At 36.4% G+C, this 12725-nt stretch overlaps 1 protein-coding gene across 3 annotated transcripts in view; it reads left to right on the forward strand.

Annotated features, from left to right (window-relative positions):
* The window catches only part of LOC115223469 (phospholipase ABHD3), a 94688-nt gene that overhangs the window by 44239 nt on the left and 37724 nt on the right, over window positions 1-12725 (forward strand). For all 3 annotated transcript variants that reach the window (XR_005003567.1, XM_029794060.2, XM_036512547.1), the window contains 2 exons: window positions 379-542; window positions 6517-6635. Coding sequence is in view for 2 of the 3 variants with exons in the window: in XM_029794060.2 (XP_029649920.1) it covers window positions 379-542; window positions 6517-6635 (283 nt within the window). In the remaining variant the exon portion in view is untranslated. The remainder of the gene's footprint in view (window positions 1-378; window positions 543-6516; window positions 6636-12725) is intronic.

The following is a 12725-nucleotide window of genomic DNA, read 5'->3' on the forward strand; positions in this document are numbered from 1 at the left end:
ACTTAGACAACATCCACATCTGGTTTGTGAATTTCTTCACTGGAATTCACTTTTATGCAAACGTTTGGACTAGGTGTTCCATGTGAGAATGACAAGATCTCCTTTTTACCCCATTAATCTTGGAGGTCCTTTATAATGTGACGTATGCTGCCCTTCCACCAAGTCAGTAAACAATTATTTTACAGCAAGACTGATTATGTCTTTTCATTTCAATATATAGAAATGAGAAAATACATTTTTATAGAAACATTATAGTCTTGTGTTTATATCAAAATAAAAACTAATATTTCAATTTTATTTTTCTGTTATTTTTGTTGATATATTATTAAAATAAATTAAATTTATTTTACTATGTTTTTGTGATTTTGTCTTTTCTAGAAACCCCAGCTGGTTTGTGGAGATGAAAAACTTTTAAAATTCATTACAAAACACTGCCCAATTTTACACGAAAAGTTCTGGCCAACATTTTGGTGTTTTGAAGCAAGAGCACAAACAATCGTTCGGACAATTTTAAAATCTTCTCCTCATATTCCTTACCAAAGGTAAGTACTTCTAATATATTTGGATTATGAAACTGATGTGTTGCTAAGCCAAAAAAGGAGCCTCTGTGTGGTTGCTTGACATGCTAGAAATAGCAAACAATTTCCATCAAACTACACCCTAACATATTAAAAAAATAATGGATAAATGTAGTTTTAGAGGCATTTTCTGAAAAAGGATGCATAGTCATGATTGGAATGCATTTGATCCAAAGTTTGTTCATTCAGGATTAGCCTTGGTCAAAATAACAACATCTGACATATTACTTCACAGTTATTTCATCTCCCTTTTTTTAATTCAATGAATTTTGTTCTTAATTACTCTTTTTATTTAATCATTACATTCAGATACAGTGCTTGAAAACGTTTTAAGCTTATTCTATCAGTCTCTTTTGCTGAATCACTAAGTTACAGGGATGTAAACATACCAACATCAGTTGTCAAGTGATGGTGGGGGGGGGACAAACACAGATACACAAAGACACACACACACACACACACACACACATATATATATATATATATTAATCTTATCAGTCAGAAACTGGGACGAGGCACAACTGTTAAGTGACAAACAATGACAAAGGCTGTGGAAGTGTTTGCTGCTTGGTGAAAACTTTTACAGATTGCTTCCTCTCAGCCCATTTCTGAGTAAGACTGCCTCCTCCCTGCTTCTTATCTCATTTCTATTGTGGTCCACATGAAAGTCAGGGCTGAATCAGACCTCAAGTATTTAATCAGTGCATTGGTTCAACACCTCCAGATTCTATCAAAGGCTATTGACTTACTTCTCCGGTTGCCTAGCTACAAATCCACCAAATCCATGTCTGGGTCATGTTTGTCCCTGCCACCACCTTATATTCCTTCAGAATAGTATTATCTGCCTCCACTTGGGTAGTACTTGATACCATGATGGTGATGTCGTCTACATACCATCAGCATGGCCTTCCTGTCCTATTTAAATAAGGCTGTCCTTCAACAACTCTAGCTTCTGCAGCAGTGGTTTGGAAGCCAGCATGTTCAGAATCAGATATGAAAGGGCAGCATTCCTGTGGACCAAGCATGCAACATGAAACAGTTTCAGGAGGCAGCCATTTACATTGACCACCAAGCAGATGCTTCTCTGCATTACAGCAATCCAGACTCTAAAAATGGGCCTAAATCCAACTGCTTTCAGTACAGTTGCCAGGCAATTAAGGTTAATCCCATCAAATATTCTTCACTGATCTAAATTGATCAGGATCACACTGAAGCCTGCCTAATTTCTAACTCTCTCTCTCTGATGTATATGTTACCTCTTCTGGGCTCAAAACACTAGGAATTTTCCTGGTCTGCTGCTAATTATGATTAAAATCCAGCAAGAGTTCATTAAGTGATAATGGCTCTGTGATTATGAAGTTTGCTGGTCAAAGGCAAAGGTTCAAGGTCAAAAGGTTCACAAACTTGTAGATCAAAGTTTGATCCCACTGTACAACAACTTGGGCAAGATGTCTTTTACTACACCCTTAGGTTGAGTAATGCTAAAGTAGAAGGGCAGATAGAAAAATGAAAATCCTTGAAGGTGGTACCCCAGTGTGTCCCCAGTTGAAATTAGACTGAAATTAAAATAAATAATTAAATAAAAAAAATAAAGAATAATAAATAATTTTTGGATAAAATATTTTTGTCAGTTCAGAATGTATTTAAAGGCATTACAGCCATGACCATCCTATGTTTATTGTGTGTGTGTGTGTGTGTGTGTGTGTGTGTGTGTGTGTGTGTGTGTGTGTCTGTGGGTGTGTGTGTGTGCATGTGCATGCACATGTGTGTGCACATACATAAATATATATTATTATAAATAAGGGTATCCAAGAGATACCACCATGCTTGAAATAGCAGTCAAACTCTGACTCTAAAACCCACATCAAGTGTTCAATACAGCACAAGGTGAAAAGACAAATAGATGAATAAAATAGTAAAATCCGGGACCCCATTACTAGGAAAATTCCCGTAAGCAAGCACCTAGACCAATGCTCCATAGGCATAAACCCTAAATACCAAATTTTCCCCTTCTCTCAGTGCACTGGAAGCACTTCAACCCAATTCCATTTAAATAAGGGAAACATGGGGGAGACCGGGGTCAGTTGACTCCATTCTTTACATTTTCACTGACAGAGCAACACCATTCAATGTATTCTGCTGCATCTTGTGTTACACACATAAAGCAACCACAGCAGAAGACTTACAAAGCTAGAGATCTCATCTGCTTATTGTCTGGATTTATATTTTGTGCATTTTCTAAGACCACTTAAATGTGTCAACTTGCCCCGATACTGGGACAAGTCTGATGCATAAGTCAGCCCCTCGATCCTAAGGTGGGAATCATGATTGTCCAGCAAGAAAAGGCACAGTGACTGCTTTGAACATTTCACATTCCTCACAAAGTGTTGAAGGAATTTCACAAACTGCTCTTCACACATCCAACCAGATGGATTAGCACCTCTATCACTGCCTGATGGTCCATTGTTCAGGAAATGTGGCCTAAAGTTCTTCCTGGGAAAAACAAAAAACAGTGGTATGCTGTTTCCAACAGCATTTACACAGCATGCCAATGTGACCAGGGTTCCCCTCTCTGCACTTGTCATTTTTCCCACTTGCTTTGTTCCTTTTCTGGCAATAATTCTATCGGGGCGCTGCACAGTTGTTATGCCAGTTTCATCCATGTTGTAGATATTGAATGGATCAAATTTATACCAAAGTATCACCTCAGCAAGTTGGATGAAAAACATAGCAACATTTGTGTTGTTGAAACTTCTTGCTCGTGCCAAGCTTGTTGCCTGTGGACTTCTTATGGATAAATTCTTGTGTCGAAGATATCCAGAGAACCAGTCTTCTCCTACCATTTCTGTCTCATGCCAGGTTGGAGGGATATTACATCCATGTGCCTTTGCCATCTGAAAAGCCAATTTCCGCACATCCTTTGGAGCAAACCCATAGTAAATTTCTGCGGCAGCCAAAACATAAGCCTCTAACTGATTTTCAAACTCGTCGGTGAGAACTTGCCGTGGCTTTTTGTATCCACTAAGACTGTGGTTGTTGTTGTTTGCTTCAGTGGCCTTGGTGCAGTAGCAAGACAGATTTTAAAGGGATGCCGAATGTTCTCGAAGCTTCCTGCAAGGAGATGACACGAGCTTGGACCTGTTGAATTACATCCTGTGGAAGGGTTGCCCTCTCACTTTTGCATTTGTAGTGTCGCACCATGACAATTGTAGATCGAGGTCTGTAAAGAGAGAGAGAGGGAGAAAAAAAAGCAATTTAGCTCATTGCATAATCCAACAGTGAAAGCAAAACGAAGCTCTGAGTGTTTACCTACTTTTTAGTTTCAAGCATGCCTGGTCACGGCATAACTTCATGTTTATATATCAGTGGTACAGGTTACAAAGCTGAGGTAGTATACAAGCTGTTGACTAAATAGGTAGCGGTATAAAGATAGAATAGGTTGGTATAGATAAAGATAGCTGATCTAAAACTATAGCAAGCAATACATAAATTACTCAATGAATTGATCCAATGTACCAGACATGAATCAAATAGCAAACACTCTGAGTTAAAATGGGAGAGACACAATCTGTGAATCAATGGAAGCAACCTACAACAACTTTATCAAAGGCTGGGGCAAGCTGACACACTGTGTCAATGTTCTCCTGTTTACATGTGTCAACTTGCCCCGACTCCATTTTCCTCGTAAATGTAAACACTGGGAGAAAACCACTAGGGTTTCGCAAGAATCCATTTGTATAGGGTCGTGAGAGATATTTTACTAACTCCTTAAGGTTTAATACACATAATGCAGTCTTAAACAATATCCAAAATAACTAATTATCAAAAATGTTGAAAATAACTTACCAAGTGGATATTTCTAATGTTGTCTGCGTGGAGCAGACAAACTCTCACAACGGTGACGAAATCAAATGAGGGGGAAGCTTATACCAACAGCACTACTATGATGTCATTAAATTGTCCGAAAGTAGTTTCGCATTTTCTCTAGAGAAAATGTGTCAACTTGTCCCTGTAGTCAACTTGCCCTGGTCTCCCCTACTGGTTAAAAAATGTAAACCATAGCTGAATATCCTTTAGAAAGAAGAAAAAGCAGTAAAAAGAACAGAAAAAGACTCAATTTCAACACAAAAATCAACCAGGAACAACAAAAAAATTCTTTTAAGAAACTTTAGTAACAATCTTCCACCCAGGTTCTGAAACCGCAACTCCAAATCACCTTACAAACACCAGTTGTTGACATCACCCACCTTCAGTCCAATGAAATTCTAGAAACACCAGTTGCTGGTGTCACCTAACTCCAGACCAACCAAAACCGAACTTCAGTGAATACAAGGAAATGACCATTTAAGAGAACCAACCAACCGGAACGACTTATGGCCATATCCACAAGGAAACCAACCAAGCAGAATGATAAACTTGTCCAAGAGAAAAAAAAAGTCACCAGTATTTTAACGAATCAAAAATCAAATCTGCTCGTGGAAAAAATCATAAATTCATCTGATCCCAAAACATACCACTACAAATGAAAGCATCTACTAGAAGAGGATCAGAGAAACTGTAAACCAAATTCCCTTTTTTACTATTTTCATTTCACACTTGTTTTTTCAGTATGACTTGTCGACCACCACAAAAATTAATGAACTTTGTACATTCAAACAAATTGATATACAGTTTTAATTTTATTGACTGCTGTGAACATTCAGACTTACACCTTCTATTTTGAACATTTCAATTCATCTGTTTTGAAACATTTTAATTTGTCAACATTGAAACTTTTAAAGATGTTTTTCTAATTTTAAACTTTTACCATTGATAAACAAAAAATATTGTTGAAACTAGTTTGGTATATATGTAAATAAATGTATTTTAAACATTTACGAGTTTTTGAAATTTAGGTGCATTACCAACAACACATTTTCCAATATATATATATATATATATATATATATATATATATATATATATAATATATTAGGGAATAAATCCAAATTTACAGGGAAAAAATCAGATTTAGGATTAAATCGATTTTATAGTAAAATATTATAAAATATTATTAGAGACAAAACCACTATTTTGCAAAACAAACAAGGAAAGACTTAATCAATACTTCATAATTTGACACTGAATTATTGGAAGTCCACCTGAAGATTGTCGATCAAGACAAGAAACGATTGTAGTGGCGGTTTTTTTGACTATTTATTAAAATTTTATGTATTGATTAAGTCTTTCCTTGTTTGTTTTGCAAAATAGTGGTTTTGTCTCTAATAATATTTTATATATATATATATATATATATATATTCTCTTTTACTCTTTTACTTGTTTCAGTCATTTGACTGCGGCCATGCTGGAGCACCGCCTTTAATCGAACAACTCGACCCCGGGACTTATTCTTTTGTAAGCCCAGTACTTATTCTATCGGTCTCTTTTGCCGAACCGCTAAGTAACGGGGACATAAACACACCAGCATCGGTTGTCAAGCAATGCTAGGGGACAAACACAGACACATAAACACACACACGCATATATATATATATATATACATATATACGATGGGCTTCTTTCAGTTTCCGTCTACCAAATCCACTCACAAAGCCTTGGTCGGCCCGAGGCTATAGTAGAAGACACTTGCCCAAGGTGCAACGCAGTGGGACTGAACCCGGAACCATGTGGTTGGTAGACAAGCTACTTACCACACAGCCACTCCTGCGCCTATATATATATATATATGTATGTATGTATGTATGCATGCATGCATGCATGCATGCATGCATGCATGTATGTATGTATGTATGTACGTATGTATGTATGTATGTATGTATGTATGTATGTATATACATGCCCACACACACCCATACCAGCCTGAAAGGCAGATGTTAAACAATGATGATACTGATATGTAAATTTGTTTTATAATAAAATAATCATTCTTTTCTCAGTGAAATCTTAAAAACCCGTGATGGTGGTCGCATTCAAATAGATTGGTTAGAAAATCAAAATCCAGACCATCCTGACCCAGCAAAGCGTCCTACAGTTATACTTTTACCTGGATTAACAGGTAATTATCTACACTTTTACCTTTTTTGATGCTGTAATTTAGCCATATTTATACACATATATATATGCACACACTGGAAGCTGATTATGATAATCATGGATATTATTATCAATTGATTATTATCAAAATTAGTGGATTTCAACCCTGCTTAGGATAGTTATATCTTCTGCTTTATGTTATCTTTCAGCTATCGTTATCAAAAAGGAAACATCCCAACATATTTATAATGAATGGTTTCTAATATATGTGTGTGCATGCATGTGTATATAAATGTGTGTGTGTGTGTATAATATATATATATACTAGTGAGACCTAAAGATAGTCGTTCATCTGCTACTCATTGAAAAGCAAAAGAATACAATTATTACTTTATGCACTATCTTATTAGACATAAGACACAGTACTCATCAAATAAATATTCCATTTCCCCCATAAACAAACAAAAAGAATGCCATACATATGATACAACCTTTAGTTGAGTTGCATATATATCTGCTACATAAACAAGCGTGAAAATGTCCTGGAATTGCACTTATGTCTATGAATAAAGTGACAGGTGATATAAAAAAACCAAAAAACAATTCAATTAAACCAAAAAACCATTTTCACTATTCACTCACCTCTCTCTCCCATCTCTTCCCCTCCTCTCTCTCTCTCTTTCTCTCTGCCTTTAACCTCACCATCAGAACGATCCTCCTCTACCTTCAACTAACTTTTTTAACCATGTAACAAATACCATGTTCCTCCTACCTCACATCATGGACGCTTCTCTCTCCCTCTTTTTCTCTCTCCCACTTTTCTTTCTCCCACTTTTACTCTAATTGTGTGAAAGCGTTACTGACAGCCTAAGTAATGCAATGACAAGCAGAATTATTACATCATCATCATCATCATCATTTAACTTCGTTTTCCATGCTAGCATGGGTTGGACTGTTCGACTGGGTTCTGGTAAGCCATGGAGGCTGCACCAGGCTCCAGTCTAATCTGGCAGTGTTTCTACAGCTGGATGCCCTTCCTATCGCCAACCACTCCATGAGTGTAGTGGGTGTTTTTTACGTGCCACTGGCACAGGGGCCAGAGCAGGCTGGCAAATGGCCATGATCAGTTGGTGCTTTTACGTGTCACCGACATGGACACCAGTCAGGCAGTGCTGGCATCTGCCACGTTTGGATGGTGCTTTTTACGTGTCACTGGCATGGGTGTCTTAACTACAATTTCCATTTGATTTTTATTTTGATGTTGACATACTTGACTCAATAGGTCTCCTCAAGAACAGTGGGTCACTCTATGATCCAAGGTTAGCACAGCAGGCCATCCTGCGAGCCATGAATATATATATATATATATATATATATATATATATATATATATATATATATATGTGTGTGTGTGTGTGTGTGTGTGTGTGTGTGTGTATATATATATATTGAAAGAAAAAAGAACAAAATGGAAACATAACTTCAATAATCCCTAACATATATCAATGACTTTCACATTATATGATAGGGATTAACTAGTGGAGTACCTTGGATTATTTAATCCCTAATGGGGATATAACCTCCTTGAATCAACTCTCTCTCTCTTTCTCTCTCTCTCTCTCTATATATATATATATATGTATATATATATATATATATATAGTTATAAAGATATATATATAAATATATAATATGTGTGTGTGTGCATGTGCGCATATATATGTGTGTATATGTATACATCTATATGTGTGGGTGTATATGTATACATATAGAGAGTGTGGTGAATAAAGTGTCATCTAAATTGCACAAAAAGGAAAATAAAACTGACATCTCATTTTAACAGATATATTTACCAAAATTACATAAAAGTATTTTGAAATATTAAAGGGTAAATTTATTCAATAAAATCGCCATTGGTCTCCAGGCGACTTCAGAATCTCCTTCAACTCTTCTGGACGGTCTCCTTGTTTAAGGTGGTGAATGCTGACATAATCCTTGCCTTCAGTTAATTTTTGGTGTTATAAGGAGTTTTGTTGGCTCCTTGTTCAACTGTGCCCCACACATAATCAGGGTTTTGCAGTCTGGAAAGTTACGTGGTCAGATGTTGGGGGTGATGTGGTCACAGAAATTGTCTGACAGCCATGGACTGGATTCTCCTGCTTGTGTGGCATGGTGCAGAATCCTGTTACCAGGGAGAGTGAAAGAAAGAGAGAGATAAACAAAGAGTGGGAGAAAGGCAGAGAGAAAGGCAGAGAGAGATGGGAAGAGAAAGGGAAGGGGAGAGGGAGAAAGAGAGAGAGAGAGAGAGAGAACGAGGTTATATGATGTTGGTGAGCAGAGGTTTGTTAATGAGTCAGTTTGCCGTTTTTGAATGAGTTCAACAATGTTTGTATCTGTAGAAGTTACCGCCAGCCAGCCAGCCATGTGAACCGTACTGTCATGGGGGTGGGTGGGGAGTGACACTTGTATCTTGTCTAGGGCAGACATCTAGCAAACGAGAATTACATAATCAGTTACTCCAATTCATGTATAAAACTAGAGACATTTATGGACGGTCAGTTGAAGCTAGCATTGGGAAAGGGAATGTAAAGCTATAATCACAAATGTCTCAATTATAAAAATTTTAGTAATTAACTAATTAGTATATTTTATCTGAAGTTTTTCAATCTGTCAGTTTCTTAATGATTAGTCTGAAGTATTATATAATTAACTCTAATTTTTATACATTGGTATAGTTGCACTATTTCTTTTTAATCATCTTTAATTTCTATCTATTTGTCAGTGAGCTGTTTGTTATTCCATAAATACTATATCTTGTTCAATTTACATCATTTGTGCACTTACAGCCAAAAAGCCGTGGCTGTTTTTTGGAATATGTCCAATAGATGTTTAAGAATTTCCATTTAGCCTCTAGAACGAACTAGAGTATATTACACTTATAGCAGACAACAGCTCTGACATGTCTTGTAAAGAAGAGTAGCTCTCCGGATACCAATGTTCACTTACTTTGTACAGGATATAAAAATAACTTTGGCAATATTGCTATTGATTTTAGATGTAGGCCAACACTATAATATATCGGAAGGAAAATGTTTCTTTTTGTCAGATTTCTTAGATTAAACTGAACATGGTGCTCTAGGCCAAATATTATTATCGAGAAAAATTTTCAAAAAATAAATTTCCTTCACATTCAAACTGTTGATATTTTCTGTAACTAATATTTCTTTATTTATAGTCTATTAAGAAAATTATGATTTAAGAAAGGAGCCTCTGTGTGGTCATTCAATCTGCTAGAAATAGTAATGAAATCTCCCGCAAATCACACCCTACTATCTTCATAAAAGTACACATTAGATAATATAGATGCACTATACTTGGGATAGTCATGGTTAGAATGCTTTTAATCATAGGTCTACTTGTTCATAACTGATTTGGGACTAAAAAAATACAAAATTGCTAAATTCTGTTCTTGTTATGAGATTTCATTTATGGTTTTCCCAAAGGAATAACAGGGAACCAATAGGCAGATTATATTTGATCTTTTATCTTTTACTTGTTTCAATCATTGGACTGCAGACATGTGGGCGGGGGGGGGATGCACCATCTTGAAGGATTTAGCTGAAGAAATCAACCCCAGTACTTATTTCTAAGTCTGGTACTTTTCTATCAGTCTCTTGCCAAACTGTTAAATCACAGCGAAGTAAACAAACCAACACTGGTTGCCAAGCAATAATAGTGGGACAAAAACATGCTCTCTCTCTCTCTCTCTCTCTCTCACACACACACACACACACACACACACACACACACACACACACACACACACACACATGATGGCCTTCTGTGCAGTTTCTGTCTCCCAAATTCACTGATAGGGTATTCATTGACCTGGGGCTAAAATAGAAATTACTTGCCTAAGGTGCTGTACTTTGGGATTGAACCCAAAACCATGTTGCTGCAAAGCGAGCTTCTTAACCACACAGCCATGCCTATAAAACAGAATAAGAGTGTAAAGGCCTCCTCAACTCTGAAGAAACTTTTGCTGTGGTTTAGCCCCCAGGGAGCCCTATTTCAGCAGACCTGTTATCAAGAGCTTTCCAGCCATGCTCTGCTTTTCTTTGCTTTAGATAGTGTATCAAGTTTCACATCATCCAATGTGCCCCCCACTTTTGTTTAAATCAGTATAGTATGATTTGAAGGATATTTGGTTATTATTTCTAGCAGATCAGGTCATTATGTAAAGGTTCCTCCTTGTTAGCTTATGGAGACTTGTCTTTTATTTTCCTCAGAAAAACGAAATGTAAAGTCGACCTTGGTAGGATTTGAACTCAGAGCATAAAGTATTGTAAACAAGATCCTCTCCGACTTGCATAACACAATGTTATGCAAATTTATTTTCCTGTGGTAAAAAAGATCCTTCTGGTCCTTGAATTATGATGACGGATGTTCCAGTTGATCCGATCAATGGAACAGCTTGCTCAGGAAATAAGGTACAAATGGCGAAGTGCTCCACAGACATTTGTAATCTGAATCTAGTTTTTCAGAGAGATTCAGTGACACACAGAATGCGACAAGGTTGGCCCTTTGAATTAATTTGAATTGCTACTTTGCCAGCTGAGTGAATTGTAGCAACATGAAATAAAGTGTCTTACTTAAGGACACAACATGTGGCCAGGTATCTGACTCATAATCTTACAATTGTGAGCCAAATACCTGCATTACTAGGCCGGGCAAGTTCACAGGACAAAATATTTGTGCACTTAATATATAAGAAGAATTATTAGCTGCAACATTGTTTAAGGCTGCTATCCATTTCTGTTGCATTAATTTCTTGGCCGCAAAACACATGTGTATGTGTGTGTGTTTGTGTGTATGTGTGTGCACATGCACACGTGTGTAGCCAAGCAGAAACAGTGGTTAGAATAATAATTAGAGCTGCAAGCTGGCTGAATCATTAGCACACTGGGGTAAATGCTTAGTGGTTTTTTTGTCTGTCTTTACATTCTGAGTTCAAATTCTGTCAAGGTTGATGTTACCTCTCACCTCTTCAGGGTTGATAAAATAAGTACCAAGCAAGTGCTAGGGTCAATTACATCAACTTATCCCTTCTTCCAATATTGCTGGCCTTGTGCTAACATTTTAAATCAATATTAGCTGTGAATAGATGGAAATATTGGAGTGTTAGATGAAATGCTTTGTGGTATTTGTTGTGATTCTTTGCCGGGGTTAGCCTTGCTTTCCATTTTTCAGGGGTTGATAAGTAAGTATGAAGGTGATGGAATTGATAGGGCTTCAGATAGACTGCATTGTGATATTTGTTCTTACTCTTTGTGTTTGGAGTTCAAATCTTGTGGATTATGTGGGTGATAGATTAAAACTGTTGCCCAGTTGAACACCACAATTTGGCCGTTGGGTTCCTTTAGTAGATATGCTGTAAGTATTCTGGCTAAGACTCCAGTTGAGGATACTATCCTCCCTCTCTTCCACCAGTCTTAGGGACTTCGACGTTGGTCATTGGGACTGCCCTTCCTTCTTGACTAAGCAATAAATAAAGAAAGCCCATAAAGATGAATGATAACACTAACGTTGGCAAGATTTGAACTTAGAAAATCCTTTTGATTTTGACTGAATACGTCTTATGTGCACGAATGCCATAGAATTTCAATTTCATTTTTCATTAATGTATATCTTTATTTCTAATATTCCTTGGAAGGAAATCAATTATGTGTTTTATTTCAAGTAGATTTATAAAAGACATTTGGAAGGAGATTATAAAGAAACAGGTTTTAGATTATAAATGAATTTTGGAATTATTTGCTGCTAAACAGCAAAATCTCGTGAAGCAATTTCGATTTCTTCCTTCAAATAATAATCTTTAGCTGAGTCATTAACATCTTTGTTTATTTTTTGCATTGTCAATTTCTCTTTTGCATTGTCAATTAATTCTTCCACTTTAAAGAAATGAAGAATCCAATAAAACAAAAATAAAATAGAAGTACACAAAACAGAATATAAAATAATGAAATTAATTCAAATTCAAAACTAACTATTCTAAATTCTTTAAATTCTTTACAGTTCTGTCTATTTGGTAGCATGACATTGTCACATTCCT

Source organism: Octopus sinensis, linkage group LG23, assembly GCF_006345805.1.
Source record: "Octopus sinensis linkage group LG23, ASM634580v1, whole genome shotgun sequence".
NCBI lineage: Eukaryota > Metazoa > Mollusca > Cephalopoda > Octopoda > Octopodidae > Octopus > Octopus sinensis.